This window comes from Zalophus californianus, chromosome 10 (genome assembly GCF_009762305.2).
Source record: "Zalophus californianus isolate mZalCal1 chromosome 10, mZalCal1.pri.v2, whole genome shotgun sequence".
In the NCBI taxonomy this organism is placed as follows: domain Eukaryota; kingdom Metazoa; phylum Chordata; class Mammalia; order Carnivora; family Otariidae; genus Zalophus; species Zalophus californianus.
In genome coordinates, this window is record NC_045604.1 from 95,194,909 (window position 1) to 95,211,677 (window position 16,769).

Genomic DNA, 16,769 nt, shown 5'->3' on the forward strand with positions numbered 1-16,769 from the left:
CAAACTGGTCTCCTGCTTCTTTGTCAGAAGCCCTTGAAACGGAGCAGGTTCTGGGAAGGGTCTGGCCCCACCTGCCAAATACACCAACCCCCTGCCAAGCCCCAACCACCTGTCACCCGCCGGCGCCCACGGGTTGTCTGTGCCCATTTACCGCTCAACACCCACCCTGTGTGGGAGGCCCCGCCGCAGAGAGGATGTGGTGACTTGGGGGGGGCAGCCCGCCCACTCCCGCTGAGCCTGGATGTCAGGAAACGTGGACCAGAGCATTGGCTGAGCTCCTGCTCTCTGCCTGGCGCTGCACTGAGCGCCCTCTGCCCCCTGCCCCTTCCATCCTGACTGTGGCCCTTGGGGGGCCGGTGCTCCATCGTCCACAGGGCACCCCTGGGAGACCAAGCCTCCGAGTGGGGAAGTGGCTTTCGTGAGGCAGGGGAGCAGCATGGACTCCCACCCGCACCCCCGGGGGGAGAGAAACCTTCCTCCTTCCTCTGCACCTTCCCTGAAGTTCAGATACCACGCCTATTCAGTGTTTACTCCCCTGATACTCACATGTGCCCCGCCCTCTGCGAGGAACATCCAAGATGTGAATGCATCGACTCCTCACCACAGTTCTGTGCAGTGGGTGCTACTGGCAGATGGGGGGCCTCACCCGGGACCTGAGATGTTTTCTGAGTCAGCATCCTCAAAACTGGGAGATTCTGGTTCTCAGGGGTTTTCACTGCTGCTCGAATGGAGACCCTATGTCATGAGTGGGACCCCAGGCCAGTGAGGGCGGGGTGGGGGATGCTCAAAGCTTGGGGGCGCTGCTTTGGTCCGTCATCGTCCCACATCCCTTACCCACCAAGCACACAGAGGCCTTTCCCAGGGGCTTGTCACTGATTCCCTCCACGTGTTCATTTAGTTAATACACATTTATTGGGCACCGACTGTATGCGAGACAGTGTGTGAGCCTCCGGGAATACAGCTGGGACCAGAAGAATCGAGGCGTCTGCCCTGGCCAAGTGTCCACTCCAGTGGGGACACCAACAGGAGAATGTTCGTTTTCAAGAAGCATCCCGGAGGAAATGAAACAGGGGACCGGGTGGCAGCTCTGTCGCCCAGACCTCAGGCCCTCCTGCCCCCATGTCCCTACAACTCAGCAATCTTGGCCCCTGCTACCCAGGCCACCGAGCACTGATTGTCTGGCAGGCTACTGAGGGCAGTGGCTCCCTCCTGCAGGTGGGGAAACTGAGGCCCAGGGAGGAAGCGACAGTGGTGAGGAGCGTCCCTGGATAGGGGTGCACCATGGCTCCGACCCGTGGCGATCTCTCTATCCTCTCGTGTCTCTGTCTCTTGCTGCCTCTGTCTGGTCTCTACGTCTGTCTGTCCCTACCCTCCTTGCCCCCGTCCTGTCATGACCGTCCCCCTTTTCTCTCTCACAGAAATGGGTGGGTGCACCCTTCACTGCCTCCAGCCTGGAGCTGGGACCCTGGAGCCCCGAGGTGCTTTCATCCCTGGAGATGTTCAACCTTTGCCCACCACAGAGTGCCACCAAGGGGCCGCAGCCCATGCCTCTGCCCGAGCCCACCGACCTGGTGGAAGCCGACGAGGGGCCTGAGCCCGACTCCTGCGGCCCGGCCCCCGCCACCACAGGCAGCTTGGGTGGCTCGGCTTATAGCCAGGAGAGGGACCAACCATACAGTGTACTGTCCATCGACACGGTGACCGTAGCAGACATGGAGGGGCCATGTGCCTGGTCCTGCACCTGTGGGGATGACGGCTACCCAGCCCTGAACTTGGACGCCAGCCTGGAGCCCGGCTCAGGCACCGAGGACCCGCTCTTAGACACCGGGACCACAGTCCTCTCCTGTGGCTGCGTCTCGACTGGTGGCCTTGCCGGGCCGGGAGGCCCTCCTGGCAGCCTCCTTGACCGGCTAAAGCTGCCCCTTGAAGATGAGGCAGGTTGGACCCCAGGCCCGCCATGGAGTGGCGGGCCCCCCGGAGGGGCATCTGACAGCGAAGCGGGCTCGCCTCCCGCCGGCCTGGACATGGACACTTTTGATAGTGGCTTCGCGGGCTCTGACTGCGGCAGCCCTGTGGAGTGTGACTTTACCAGCCCCCGAGACGAGGGGCCCCCCAGGAGCTACCTCCGCCAGTGGGTGATCATGGCCCCGCCACCCGAGGGACCCGAGCCCCAGGCCAGCCAGTGAGGCTGACCGGCCGTCCAGAGCCATTTGGCCCGAGCCAGAGCTGGGCTCGCCTGGGCCATGGGGTAAAGTGGCCTGTGACCTTTGGGCCCCCAGATGGGGCCCCTGAGCCTGGTTGACGCCTGGCGTGCATGTGTGGCCCCAGGAGCGCATGGGTGTGTCCGTGTGTGGGAGCAGGTGCCCGTGGGCGCGGAGGAAAGACGCACATGTGTCTGGGACTGTGTGCACACGATGACAGCCTCCCTCCTTTCTGGACGTGGGGCGGCCCCCCACGGACCCTGCCCTGCGGGGCCTGCCTCCAGGAACCGTGAGAAGTCCCTACTGTTCCTTTTCATGTCTCCGGGGGACAGGAAGGGGATGGAGTGAGCCCATGGGGACCCTGGCTGTGGGAAGGTTTGTGGGGGCCTGTGGACCGAGGTCTGCATCCCAGCTGTGATGCCCCTGAGCTGTGCCACTTTGGGCAAGCCGCTTCCCCTTTCTGGGCTGGCTACTGGGGGGGGGTCCCACAGGTGGCATGGCCCCCCTCGGGGAGAAATCGGTGAGGTCACCCACTGTACAGGCTGCAGCAGAGCAGACCCTCAATAAATTCAGCTTCCTTCCTTCAGGGGCCCAGACCAAGCTTGTGCTGGTGGTGGGCGGGGGTGAGAAAGCAGCCACAGTGTGGGGCTGTCCTGCCCACAGAGGGGCACTTGGGGGTGGTTTCAGGCTTCAAGTCAGCCTGTCCCTTAGAAACAGCCCCCACCGGCCAAGATTTGCTGGCTTCTGCTGCCCACTCAGTTATTCCCCTTATGCTCCCAAGAAATATTTATCAGTCACGAGTATGTGTGCCGGGTTCTGGGGTACGCGGTGGGGGGGCTCCTTCGGCACTTGTGGTGGAGGAGGGGCAGACAGGCAGTGATGACGCAGCCCTCCACTCCTCCGGCATCTTGTTTGCTCATCCCCGGGAATCAGGGGGGAGTCAAGGTCTTGTTGACGATTTCTCAGAGACCCGTTCAAAATGCGAATTGAGACGCTAAGAAAATCCATCTTGGCCACATTTGAAGGCACCTTACTGAGCATCAGTGCCACAGACTGCATGCAGCTCATGCTTTAACAAACCAAACCAAAACCAGAAACAGCAAACAAGACCATAGGTTGTTTTCTTAGTCGGGGTGCTCACCTTTAGAGGCGTCTTTTTCGAGCCCGCCAAGCAGGGTTTGGGAGGCCGAGAGTCTGATTCAGCAGGCCAGCCGGCTCCCAGAGCCCGGGGACATCCCTGCCCCAGCCTGGAACTGCCCAGGGCCCTCGTTCTCCCAGGAGGCCGGGCTGCTGGGCGGAACCCAAAGGGGAAAAGCTCTGGTTTGTCTGTCCTCTTGGATGAGCCTGAGCTACCTGTTGGTGGGAGTCAGTCCTGCAGAAAGCCTCACCGTGATTCATCTGTAACATGGGGTGTTTGGGGGGGGTGAGTCCCCGAGAGAGTCCTGGGTGCTTGAAAGTTCTAGAACATCAATGGTTTCAACCATGGGGCTATTGACCTGGGATCAAAGTGAGGCTCAGTTGGGAGCTCAAGTCCGACACTGGAGCTCCTGCACAAGTGAGCAGCCCTCACCATCCCCCACTGTCACCCCCCGGGGACACTTGGGCCAGGTGTGCTGTGGTTTCACATCCTCCTGCGGCCAGCGAGTTCTAGGGGCCACCCTGAGCCGCCGGCTCCCCGGGGGAGGCAGCAAAGCTCTCCTGCACACAGAGCTCTGGGCTGGGGGCCAGGGCTGGGGCTTGGTCAGGGGCTCTAGCCTGAGCCAGGCGTGGCTCCTCACCGACTCTGTCTCTGAAGGGGACTCAGCTGGTAAGCGGGCTGCAAAGAGGAGGCAGGAGCTGGTCCTCCTGGGAGGGTGGGTTAGCAGGAGGTGGGTGGGTGGGTGATGAGGGACCAGTAGGTACACTGGCAGGTGGACGGACAGACAGATGAAGGGATGGTGAAAGGCTAGAAGGAAGAACGCTGATGGACAGGTGGAAACAGATGCTAGAGACCAGGATCGTAAGTCAAATATAAGGCCCGCGAGAGCAACAACTTCCTCTGTTTTGTTCCCTGCCCTACCTGTAGCCTGGCACATAGGCACTCAAAAAAGCCCGATTTGTAGGGTGTCGTGTGTGCTTTATTCACATGGTGTAGACGCTTCCACCATGGCCAATTTCAAGCTACCAACCTGACAACCCCAAGTGGGATTGGGAAGAGATGTGTGTCATCAACCCTCCTAGGTGGCCCGAGCCAGCCCCAGCACCCCACTGACGGGAGCCCCGGGGGGCATCGGGAGGGGCTGGAGGGTTTCAAGGGGGAGGTGGTGGTTGTTGGACTTTGACAAATGGATAGGACTTGTTAGATGCACCGGCTTTTCTGGCAGAAGGAAGAGCTTGAGCAAGGGCCTGGAGGTGTGACGGAGCCCTGAGCACCAGGAGGTGGGGAAGATGGCTCCTCGTCACCCAGAGTCTGGGCCACAATTGCCAATGACTCTCTTAAGAGAGTCAGGAGGATTGATAGCAACACCCCGTGCACGGAAGCCACGCTCTGCTCCTGGGCCAGCCCTTTTCCATCTGCGGGGTTGGAGAGGGCAGGGCTATCCATGTGACGAATGAAGTGAAGGTGCACAATGGGCCAGAGGCTTGCTGGCCTGAGGTCACACACTGGATTCAAGATCACAGTCAGAACTCAAACTCTGGTCTCCTGACCCCAAATGCAGCTCTTCTTCCCCTTATTCAGCTGGGAGGGACCTAGGTCAAGAGGGAACAACTGTGGGGTGCCTGTTGCTTCTGTTCATGCAGCGTCCTTGTGGGGCAGCTGACCCCAGCTCTGGTAGTAGCCGACAGAGCATTCCATGCCAACCCCACCCCCCGCCACACTGCTGGTTCTGGGACATACACGTGACTCAAACCGGTCCATGTGCTCTTTCTGCTAGGACTGCCAAGCCATAGGGATGGACTGAAGCCTGGGGCTGTGGGGTGGGGCCAACGCACAAGAAAGCAGAGCTGGGAACGGAGATTGAGTCCTGGTAGTATCTCTTGAGCTCCTGGATCCAGCCATGCCCCATGGACTTTTGAGGTACCCAAGTGTGGAAGTCATTCTGCTCTTCATCTTCTGGCCCCCCTGGTATGGTACCACATGACCAGGACTGGCCAGGGAGTTGTAAGCAGAAGTGGTAAGTCTCACTTCTGGACCAGAGCATGTACCTGACCATTGTGATGTTCTCCCGAGTGTTGTTCCTCTCTGCCACCAGGAGTTGTGACAAATGAGCTGGTGGCTGCTCCATCAGCCTGGGTCCCTGCGGGAGGAGACGCGGAGAGCACAGCCTCCACTTTACCCGACATGGACATATATCGTGAGCAAGAAATCAATCCCTGTTGTAACCCACCGAGATCTGGGGGCTGTGTGTTAGCACCGCATAACCCAGCCTGTCCCGACTGGGCTGATGAGCTGAGAGTTTCCCTTTTTTGCTTAAGTGGGTCTTACATGGGTTTGTGTCACTTGCGGTGGGAAGTGTCCTAGCATAATGAGGACTCTCCTCCCAACCTGAGGAAGGACTAACTACATTCAGGGAGGCCAGAGGGCCAGGCTCCATCCCTTCTCACGGATGACCTTGGGCAGTCGCCTGCTGTCTCTGAGCCTCAGTTTCCTCTTCGTAAAGTGGGGGGCAGCCATCAGCCTCTCGGCTTGCTGGGAGGACCTCGTCTGGGAGGAATGGCTCAGCTGGGATGAGACCCACACACAAGGAGGAGGAGCTGGTGTCTTCCTTTAGGCTCCCCGTTGGAGGGGCTCTTCTCCCTCCCCTGCTTGGGACTTGGTCTGCGGACGGGCCACGTGGGGGCACATCTCACCCACAGCCGCCCGGACACACCATCAGAAAACCAGGGACGGGAAAGACGGAGAAGCGAGCACATACATGCACTTGCCTCCCGGGAGCCCACCGCACCTAGAGAACAGGAGAAGTACACGTTCTCGACAGGGAGGAGATGCGAAAGGGGTCGCCCGCGGTTCAGAAGCATCAAGCCACAAAAGGAAAACAAGAGGAGTCGGGTCTCTGCTCAGACGTCACCTTCTCAGCAGGACCTCCCCTGGGCCCCTCCCTCAAACTGCAGCACCCCACTGACTTAGTTGTCTCCCGTAACATGTATTAAGCTCTAACCTGTGTCTTTTACTGATTTGTCGTGTTTACTGTCGGTCCCGCTAGCACGGGGATTTTGTCCGTTTTACTCGCCCTGCATTTCAGAGCCTAGAATGGTGCCTGGCACACACACGGCAGGTGCTCAGCAGATGCTGAATGGATGAGCGTGTGAAGCTATCAGTTAACGGCAGAGCAGTGGCTGATGAGGCAGTGGGCAGAGAGAACGGAGGGGACTGAGCCCAGGAGGGAGCCACCTGCCCTGGACCTGGAGATACCACAGAACGGGGCAGAGAGATGAAGACGGGGGCCTCCTGAGAAGTTTTTGAATGGAGCAAGAGATCTCTCCCGTTGCTCACCCCGGGGGGGCAGCGAGGGGTCTTTCCCCCGTCCCTGGGGGGCCACAGATCTGAGGGGTTTTCTTTTAACATTGGTGGCCCCGGAGAAGAAACCTTCTCATTCTGCAATTTAGGGGGTCTCCTAGAATAGAGCTGGTTGCTCACCCCAAAGCAGCCCCCACCTCTGGCAAGCAGCGTGGCGGGGGGGCATTGGGGGCCGCATGACCTGAGCTGGCAACGCCAGGCAGATAAACCTACTAGCTGCCAGTCTGCAGAAGCTATTTTCTCTCTCTGTGCCTCGATGTCTTCAGACACAAAATGGGCGTACTGCGCAGACTACTTTTCGAGGCTGCCGGGAGGCCAGGAGTTGGTCTGCGTCAAGTGCCAAGGACGGTGTCCGGCACGCTGCAAGTGCTCAGGAAATGTTGTTGCAAGTCAACCACCGCCCCCCCCCCCCCCCCCGCAAGACCCCAGCAAGCTTTTCCCGTTCTCGCTGCAGACACCTGGAGAGCAAGACGACCCGGCCGCGAACCGAGCCGCTGCCGCCACCTGCTGGTGACCACGGGAACTTGGCTGAAGTGGGAGGGGTGGCGCCAGTCATGTCAGGTGGCTTAGATGGGCGGCCCTACACCATGGTCGCGGCCACACTCTTGCCGTGGGAGTATGGTGATGACCCAAGATGCACTGACGGTTTTTTTTTAATTCCACCAGGGCTGACTTCTGGTTGGGTGGCTGGAAGTGCACCGGGCACTGGACGCTGGGGGTGGTGAGGTGTCACCAAGCAGGGAGATCACACGTGTACACGCACGCCCACATGTACACACACATATACACACAGATGTGTCAATACATGGATCCACATCCATGCACAACTGGGAAATCCCTGGCACAAGCGGGTCGGGGTGCAGGGGAAGGCTGGGTAGTCAGGGGAAGTCAGAGGGCGGAGATCATGCTCAGCCCAGGTCAGAAACGGGGCAGGAGGGGAGCAGGGCCAGCAGCGGGCAGGACATGGTCTGAGAGGACCCCAGACAGGAGGGCGGTGGAGTCTGAGAAGGCAGAGGAAGAGGCTCAACAGGGGGAAACCAGGAAGAGTGGTGCTTACCTTTAGGGAAACGAGGGAGTAAGTCCAGGGACACGGCTGGGGGAGCCCAGCGAGCTTTATCAGGGAGACATTTTATGTAAAAATGGCATCACAGGACCATGTTTTCTAGTGGCGCATAAAATGTATGTAAATGCAAAGAAAAAGGTCCTAAGGGGAAAGGAGCCTGGAGGCTTTAGTCTTACTGTACTGTTTTTAATTAAAGAGAATGCATTACCCTGTCGCTGATGTAAGTTAAAAGGGGTAAGGACCAAGAGTTGGGGGTGGGGTGAGGACATGAAGGACAGAGCCACGGGTGTCCAGGCCCCTATAGTTCTGGCCTGTGAGCGGCAGGCCAGGGTGAATGGGACGCGTGCCCTCTGGGCTCAGTGTCCCTCCTCACCCTCCCTGCCTTGTTTGGGAGTCAGTCTGAATGTGAATTCTCACACCCTTCACATACACTTTAGTTCTCCACGGTCTCCACCACTCCCTAGTATTTATATTTAACACAAGGCTCTCCTTCCTCTCATTTATGGGACTTGCTTGACCCCTGAAGGCATCTGTGCTCAGATCTTCTGGTCTATGCTGTGGTTCCTGAAGCCCTTTGTGCAGAGGTTGGAAGGGCAGAGCCACCTTGGATGGGTGGGTGGATGGATGCGGAGGTGGGGAGATGGGTGGATGGTGGGGAGATGGGTGGATGGATGGATGGATGGTGATGGGTGGATGGATGGATGGATGGGGGTGGATGGACAGACAGACATGGACAGATGCACAGGTGGGCAGACGGACGGAGAGAACAGGTCATCCTTGCACAGAATGGCTGGCTGTGGAATGTGGAGCCTGGCCATAGAAGCCCATCTCTCCACTGAAGGGCTGTACCCCTCATCCCTATGTCCCATCTCCCAAACACAGGCCCAAACCATCCCTCAGGCACGGGGACAGAAAGGGAGATAAACTTTGCTGAGCCCTACTATTTGCTTGCACTTGGTGTCCTTCAGGGCCTCTGGTCCTCCCAGGAGGGAGGTAGTCCATCCCCATTTTTCAGATGAGAAAGGCAAGGCTCTGAGATGGGAGTGTCGAGACCGGGTGCCCGTAGCCCCCACCTGTCTTCCGCCACACCATGTGTTCCCAAACAACTGGCGTTTGTAAAGCATTTTCTGTTCATAAAGCAGATAACACTCCTTTTTCTACTTGATCTCAAAAAAATCCCCCCACTTTTTTTTTAAAATACTTGAGTACAAAGGAGAGGGGAAAAAGTGATGGTTAAGACTTGGCCAGGTCTCGTCTGTGCTGGGGTTCACCCTCAGACTCCCTGCTCCGTGCTCCACCCTGTCCCTCCTCACCCCGGAGTCTGGTCCCAGGACGGAAACACGGGGCCCCGAGTTGGGCCAGGCCAGGCGCTGCAGGTCAAACATACCCAGGTGGGCTGCTTTTGTAAGGCTGAGAAGCTGGCAGGCGCGAGGCTGGGCCCGGGGCTCGGGCAGTGCTGCCCGGGGGCCCGTCCCCACTCCCACACTCCCCACTGCCCTACGCGCTGTCACTGGAGCTCTCCAGTTTTCCGCAAGACAGAAGCCTGGATTTTTTAAAAATGTGAAATGTCCCATCCCATTTTCTAAAAAAATGTTGGCAGCTCACATACACATACAAAAGAAAGAGAAGGAAAAAGAAAAAAAAAAAAAAGAGAGGAAGGGAGAGAAAGGGTGGGAGAGAAGAAAAAGGGAAGGGGGGGGAGAAGGGAGGGGAGGGCTGAAGAGAACGTCCACCGCCCAAACCCAGGCCACAGCCTGTGACCCCTGCAACCGGCCAGCCTGGCCCTGGGCTGCCCTGCATGGCACAGCTGCCCGAGCGTCTCCGGGAAGACAGGTCTGGGCCCGGCTGAGGAGGAGAAAGGGCTCTGGAGCAGGGGCAGGAGGGCTGGGCCGAGCAGGGGCAGGGCAGGGCCGCCGCGCCCCCCTCCCCCTTTGGTTTAAGTGGGAGCGTCTATTCCTGGTGGTTCTGCAGGTGAAAGCAGGAAGGCCTCCAGGGCATCAGAGATTCTTTAGGAAACACAGAAAGCTAAATGCATTTTCCTTCACTTTAATTACAAAATAAATAAATACATGCCAAGGGATTTTTTTAAAGAGAAAAGAAGGGAAAAGAACAAACCAACTCTAGGCCCGCTCAGCTCCTCAGCTCCTCAGCTCCAGCTGCGGGAAAGGCGCCCCCACCCCCCACCCCCCGGTTGTCTTGCGGGCCGACAAGGGGGCCTCAGGCTCAGGGTCCGATGTCCTGCCTGGAGAGGGGTCAGTCCCTGCTGGGGCCCTGGGCGGCAGGACACACAGCCCATTCTGTGACGTGCCCCCCACAAGGCCCTGCCACTTGGGGCACTTGGCCTTTCTGCCATGGTGGCTGGAATCTGCAACGCGGGCTGTGAGCAAGGCCAGCTCCTGACCCTCACTGGCCAAAGGATGACGCCGCCGAGGTCCATACGGAAGGTGAAAGGCGCGGGGGCCCGGGCCGGCAGCTCCGCTCCCTAACGGTGGAGGCCCTTGGAGGCCAAGCCCACCAGGGCCTCTCAGACTCACCACAGCCCAAGTTCCGCAGAGAAAGCAGGCAGCGACGGAGCGCAGGATCCGTGCCTGCAGCCACGGCTAACACGCCCTGGGAACGAGAGAGGGACAGCAGGGACCCAAGCCTCCTGGTAGCTGCTCCCTGACAACGCCCGGCGGGACTGAGCAGGGCCCTCCGTCCGGGAAGCCCCCTGGAGCAGGTGGGCGGGAGGCCCTCTTCCGAGTTCTGGGCCCGAGGCTTGGCACAGACCTGTCCCTGTGCACCGGGCAGGGTGCGGCGCACGCGGGGGCCAGGTGGAGCCCCCCCCGGGGAGTCACGCCCTCCTCAGGCACCAGTGGCGGGGAGGGGGGGTCATGGTGACCGCACGTGCCTCATAAGTGGACCCACTTGTTCCAGTTGACCTCGTGGGGGAACACGCGGCCCAACCGCAGGGTGCAGTCCAGCGTGGGCTCGTAGAACACAGTGGGGCTCTCGCTTGGGCTGGAGGGCGCCTGGACCTCTGGGACCCGGGGCTTGGAGAAGAGCGAGACGGTCGCCGGCTTCCTCAGCAAGCACTTCTTAATGCAGCCCAGGGATTCCAGGCCCTAGAGACAGCAGGACACCTAGGGTGACGGGTATATTGCAGACCGGGTCCTCCGTCCCACCCTGGGAGCTGCAGGACCCCAGGGCAGGGGTGGGGGCTGCAGGGGCCCAGGGAAGACAGGTGAGGGGCTCACGGGCCGGCCTGGCGGCCTCGGAGGGCAGCAAGGACACCTTTCTGGGCAGGGCTGAGCAGAGGAGTAAAGTAAGTAAGGGACCCATGCGAGCGGCCTGGCTCTCAGGCTGAACCTAGAATCTCTTGATGGGCTACCCCGCTGGGAGGCTGAAGCAGGGGCCCAGGAGGAAGGAGCAGTGGTCAGCAGGGGGGTAGGCGTTGGCGGGGGGCAGGGAGCTGCGGGGAGGCCTGGCCAGCCCAGCCTGGCTGCACCTGGAGCAGCTCGAGCACAGCGATGGGCTGCAGGACGCCCTGGTAGTGCTGCAGCAGGCGGCTCTCGGGGATCCCGGGCCGGGTCATGATGTGGTAGAGCACGGCCTCCATCATGCCCTTGCACACTGGCACGTTCAGGTGGCCGTCCACGATGCGCCACGGGCGGGCGATGAAGGAGATGTTCTCACAGTCCCTGCAAGGGCGGCACGTGGGCGTCAGGCTTGGTGGGTGAGGGGACACGGCTCCACCGACGGGACGCTGAGGCTCAGGGTGGTCGGTGCCCGGCCCCCATCACAGGGCCGGGGCTCCTGCTCCTCCACAACCCCCTGCCCATCTGGAATGAGCAGTCCCTACCCCAGGGCCCAGGGTCGCCAGCTGAGGGGACCCACTCACACTCAGCCTTAACCAAGGCCGTGACATGCCAATGTCCCCCACAGTGCAGGGGAGGGGGACGAACCGAGCTCTGGATGTACCAGCTCCATCCTGGTCCCAGGGGCAAGGGCTGACTCCACATCAGGTTAGAGTTCACAGAGGTCTTTATGCAGAAGACCGACTTCTGTGTCTTAGCAGTACCCCCCGTTGCCCCAGTGACTGGTCTGCCACACGGGGTCCAGGCATGGGAGGGGCCCAGGACCAGCTGGACACCTGGCTCTGACTGCCATGACCGGCAGGGCTGCATCGGAGCCAGCGGCTCACAGCCCCGGCACACGTGTGGGAGGCGCCCCCTCACCAGGAAGCCTCCCGTGAAGCCCATGGTTCCAACGGACCCACGCACTGCCCAAGTCTACACCTCTGGCCCTTGCCCGCTCCCCATAAGCAGCTCCTGCCCTGTTTCCCCAGCAAGTGGGAGGACCAAAGACCAACACGTTTCCAGGTCCCCTGGCCGAGAACTCCCGCGCCAGACTGTGCAAGATCTCCACGTGATGATCACTACTGGCACCCGGGGACCGACTCCCAACCCTCGCACCCGCGCCCCGCGCCAGGCCGCCTGGATCTGGGCACACACTCACTTTTCCCGTGCCGCTTGGGAGAGGCTGCTGGCCACAGTACTCTCGGCCAAACCTGACAGAAGAGGGAGAGGACGTGAGACCCAAGAGGCAGGAGTCCATCTCTTCCTCTTCTGTTCATGCAACACGTCCTTCCGGGCTCCGGGGATAAAGCCGCGAACAGAGGACCAGCAAGCCCAGTCCTCACAGCACCCTCGCCCCCCGAGAAGCAAACTGGGCTGGGCCACGGTGTGCAAGTGTGTGTGTGTATAGGGGGGGTGTTCAGGGCCCTGAGGAACCCCCACGAGGGGAGGCAAGTGAGCATCTTATCTTCCACCCAGGAGCCCCGACCACAGAGCGTGTGCATAACCCCTTAAGGCAAAAACAGCCCCAAGGAAACAAAGACGCCAGCATTGAGCACAGGCGAGAGCATCTCCCCACAGGAGGGGAAGCCGGCAGGTTTCTGTCCCTGCACGTCTGCCAATCCCGACAGGAGGTGCGACGCCCCCCGTTCCTGCCACTGCGCCCTCACGCGGGACACCTCAGCCAACAATGCCTTCCAGGACCACCCTCCTGTCACACACTGGTCATTCACAGACCTGCTCAGGAGCCCCTGAAGCCCTCTAGTGGAAACAGTAAGTGGAAACAGGCAAGACCTTTCCCCCTCAAGGCTGAGGCTAGAAAAAGCTGGGGTTCCCCGTCTCAGGGAAGATGTGGGGGACACTCAGCCCAGGACAGAGGATGGGCAGTTGGGGGAAGGTGGGGTGGGGGACCAGGTTTGTTCGGTACCTCTGGGGTCTTCAGATCCTTCTGGAAGCTGGGCCTGACAGCTCAGCTGCTCCTCCTGGTCCTCCTGCCCGGCCTCCGGTGCTCCTGGGGGAGGCTCCTTCACACCTGTGTCTCCGGGAACTGGTGGCAGAGCAGGTGCCGGGGGCTCTGGCTCTTCTTCTGCTCTGGGGCTGGGGACCCAGCGCACATCCTGGAGCGTGGGCCTCTTGGCAGGGGGTTTCTGGGTACTCTCGGGGTCGGTCTCCCTGCCCTGACAGGCCATGTGACTGCTCGTCCAGCTAGCACGCCTCTTGGTGCTCCGGGGGCCCTGGGAGGGCGGTGCCTGCCTCCCCGAGGGGCTGTCCTCGCTGGCGGGCCCGTCTTGGGGTCTGGCCTGGAGGTCTTCTCTTGGAGGGTACGCATCCTCCTCTCTGCCTTTCAGCCGCACCGAGTGCAGGAGCCAGGGCTGGGCAGAGGCCATGGCCACCAGGCGAGTGGTGTTGCCACCAACTTCCAGGACCTGGTGGTGCTCCAGGAGGTCCTAGGAAAAGCAGGAGGCACACTGGGTCTGTGCGGGATCCTCACGGTGCATCTGAGCATCCCGAGCAAATGGCAAACCCAGCTCCGTCAGGACAGATGACTCGAGGGTGAGGTCTGGCTTCCAGCCCAAGGCGGGTGCCAGCTGGCCATGCAGCCCCGGGGCAGCCCTTTTCCCCCTCTAGGCTTGGGGCAAACTTCTTAGAACCGAAGCTGCCGTGAAAGTGTCCTCCCAGGGAACTCAACACCCCGAGTGCTATCAAGTTCCACAAAAGCCATGATTGTTCCCACACGAATGACAGTAACTCCTCTCGTCCTTATACCAAGCCCTGCCTGAAAGGTCCGTGTTCTGAACAAGGCACTGCACCCGACACTATTGTCTTTCTTTTCATTCCTAGCTTAAAATCCCACAAGTCAGGATTCAAGAAATTTGCCCCAGTCCACATCCTGGAACCAAGACTCATACCCAGGTCATGCAGGTCTGGGCAGGGTTTGCTGTAAGCCCTTGTCACCTGGGCCACAGGGAGCATGGGTTATATGAACAAGGAGACACCATGTGAACAGTTGTCATGACCCTGCTCTCATGTCCTGCACTCACGAACACCTGCTTCCAACTACAGACCAGGCACATCAGGGCCAGACAGGTCCCAAGGCACTTCATTTAAAAGGTCCATCTGTTAATACGTTCTTTGGGCTCAAGGGTCCCTGATGAAAATGGACCCAGGCAGGTACAGCGGGGAGTCCTGTGGGGCCAGGTGCAGGATATCCAGGAGCTGTGGGCCCTCTGAGCAGAGATGGCTCTACTTGGCTCCATCCCGCTGTGCTGAAGAGACGGGACTCAGGGTGCCCAACCTTCTAACATTCCAGAGAAGCTGGGTTTTAGGCAGAATCTCCCATTTTTAATCTTGGCAACTAATTTAATCTTTGAAAAAATTACACTACGTGTCCCAAGCCAAGTCCTTCCTCCACGGCGTGCATGTGGCCGGTGAGTGGTACCTTCTCCATCGGCTACCCCACGTTACTTAGAGCACGGCTCACCTGGATGTAGTCTGCGAAGGTCCTGGTGCGCTCGGCGTCTGTCCGTTCAAAAGCAGAGAACCATCTGCTCAGCTCCACTCTGTCCACCCCAAAGCACCCTGTGGCCGCAATGACCCCATGGACCTCCAAGACGGCACACACGTCTCCCGGCTCATACCCGCACAGCTCCACCTGGTGGACAAACTCCTCCAGGCTGCAGGTGGCCCCCTGGTTCTTGATCAGCCTGGTGAAGCTGTCAGGGAGGCAGGATATGCCCACGGGTAGCTCTTCCAGAGAAGGGACTGTGAAGACGAGGAGAACCCGAATCAGCCCAGCCCAGAGCCCCAACACCTACTCACCGCCCCCCACATAGGGAGGGGTCACCTTCTGGGTGGACGGAGTGCGGGCCTGGTTGTCGAGATGCACCCCTGGGGCCAGGATGAAGGGCAGGAAGGTGGGGCTGGGGTCTGAGAATGGCAGCCCCAGAGCTCTGGAGGGGGTCCTCAACTTGGGCTGCCCTGGGCCCTGCCTTCCTGGTGCTCCTGTGTTCACTGCTCCTCAGACCCCGGGGGATGCCCTGGGACCCCTCCCTGAACTACCACGTGAGCTTCCACGAGCCGGGGGCTGCTGTGTGCAGCTTCCTGGAAAAGCTGGTTCCACCAAGACCACGGGCACAGGTTCTGCCTGAGCCAAACTCCAGACAGAGCACAGAACACCAACTGGGGTTTCGAAACTGAAAGTGAACACCATGCACCCCGATAGGTGAAGGGGAGGCAAGAAAGGGGTGGGAAGGGGCCTGGATATTCTCATTTTACGTAGAGGAAGAAGAGACTGCCTCAAATTCAGGGTATGGGAAAGCAAGGTTTTAAGCAAGGTATTTAAAGTTTCAGAGGTGACGCAAAAAGGGCTAAAAAGAGTGTAGAAATTGGAAACAACGGAGATGTAGATGATGGATGTAAGCCGAGGACTCCTTTTTCAAAGCAAGAGGTCAAAAGTGATCCTTCAAAAGTCTGTGGAAGCGTGTACTTCCGAGCCCTGGAGGGCACCAGCAGCACTGCGCAGGCCAGCACCCCGCGTCGGCGGGCAAACACTCACCGGTGGGCCAGAGCCGGGTGGGCGCGGCCGTGTGGCGCAGGCGGAACGTCACCTGGCAGGAGTTCACCACGATGCTGTCGTTGGGGTTGAGGTTGCGGGTGCTGACGATGCCGGGCGCGCAGTAGCCCCGCATCAGCAGGTAGTTGGTGTGGGAGGCCTGGCGGGCTTTCACCTCGATGGCCCGGCGCTTGCTCCCGGAGCCTTCGTCCAGGTCTTCCTCCTCGTCGTCATCCTCGTCTAAGCCCCCGTCCTTCCCCAGACTAGGAGAAGAACACGGACCTGGGTGACAGGGCACAGGCCCAGCGTGTCTGCTGGCCCGGCCCTGTGGTGGCGGAGGGCCAGCTCCCTCACAGAGCGGCCCCCTCAGCGGGGCCGCCATGCTCCAGCCTCAGCAATGGCCTGTGGTCGCTACAGACCCCCTCCCCCTCCCCCCCCTCCCCGAGTCTGGCTGTGAAGGGAAGTGCTGCCGCTCCAGATTCATCTCCTCTGACCACCTCCCCACACTCCTCGCTCACCGCTGTTCACATACCAGTGCCTTTGCAAAGGCTCTTCCTTCTGCTGGAAACCTTTCCAGTTTCTGTCCCCAAACTGCCTGCTTTTCCACTAAATCCCAGCTTAGCTATTAGGCCCTCAAAGACCTCTGCCAGAGCCACACCTTGACAGGTCCCTCTCTTTGGCACAGCCAAGCCACCCCCCCCCCCCCCGCCCCCGCCACTGCACCTGGAGGCACCAGCACGAGGCAGTGGACTGGACACAGTGCTGAAGTCCCTAGTCCCCAGTCCCCAGATCTGAGGTCCCGTCCCAGGGAGCTCCCTGCCGCCCTGCTGACATCTGCCATCTCATGTGCCAGATGCCACACAGGGCCAGACATGACGCGCACAGACTCAGCATGTGTTGGTGGAATGCACAAAGACCAGGAGGGGCGCCTGGGTGGCTCCGTCGGTTAAGCGTCTGCCTTCGGCTCAGGTCATGATCTCAGGGTCCTGGAATTGAGCCCCACATCGGGCTCCCTGCTCAGGGGGTGTCTGCTTCTCCCTCTGCCTCTGCCTCTCCCCCTGCTTGTGTGCGTGTGCGCGCTCTCTCTCAAATAAATAAATAAAAGCTTAAAAAATAGAAG

At 60.0% G+C, this 16,769-nt stretch overlaps 2 protein-coding genes across 3 annotated transcripts in view; one reads left to right on the forward strand and one right to left on the reverse strand.

The window, feature by feature from the left end:
• Positions 1–4,029, forward strand: part of IL21R (interleukin 21 receptor) — a 43,441-nt gene extending 39,412 nt beyond the window's left edge. For both annotated transcript variants that reach the window (XM_027609778.2, XM_027609777.2), the window contains exon 9: positions 1,419–4,029. In XM_027609778.2, coding sequence (XP_027465579.1) covers positions 1,419–2,186 — 768 coding nt within the window. In that variant the 3' untranslated portion in view covers positions 2,187–4,029. The remainder of the gene's footprint in view (positions 1–1,418) is intronic.
• Positions 4,030–9,834: 5,805 nt separating this feature from the next.
• GTF3C1 (general transcription factor IIIC subunit 1) overlaps positions 9,835–16,769 on the reverse strand; it is a 71,586-nt gene continuing 64,651 nt past the window's right edge. Inside the window, exons 32-37 of the mRNA XM_027609858.2 lie at positions 15,653–15,912; positions 14,579–14,859; positions 13,025–13,544; positions 12,260–12,311; positions 11,250–11,442; positions 9,835–10,866 (exon numbers count right to left, since the gene is read on the reverse strand). Of these exons, the coding sequence (XP_027465659.2) occupies positions 10,654–10,866; positions 11,250–11,442; positions 12,260–12,311; positions 13,025–13,544; positions 14,579–14,859; positions 15,653–15,912 (1,519 nt within the window). The 3' untranslated portion in view covers positions 9,835–10,653. The remainder of the gene's footprint in view (positions 10,867–11,249; positions 11,443–12,259; positions 12,312–13,024; positions 13,545–14,578; positions 14,860–15,652; positions 15,913–16,769) is intronic.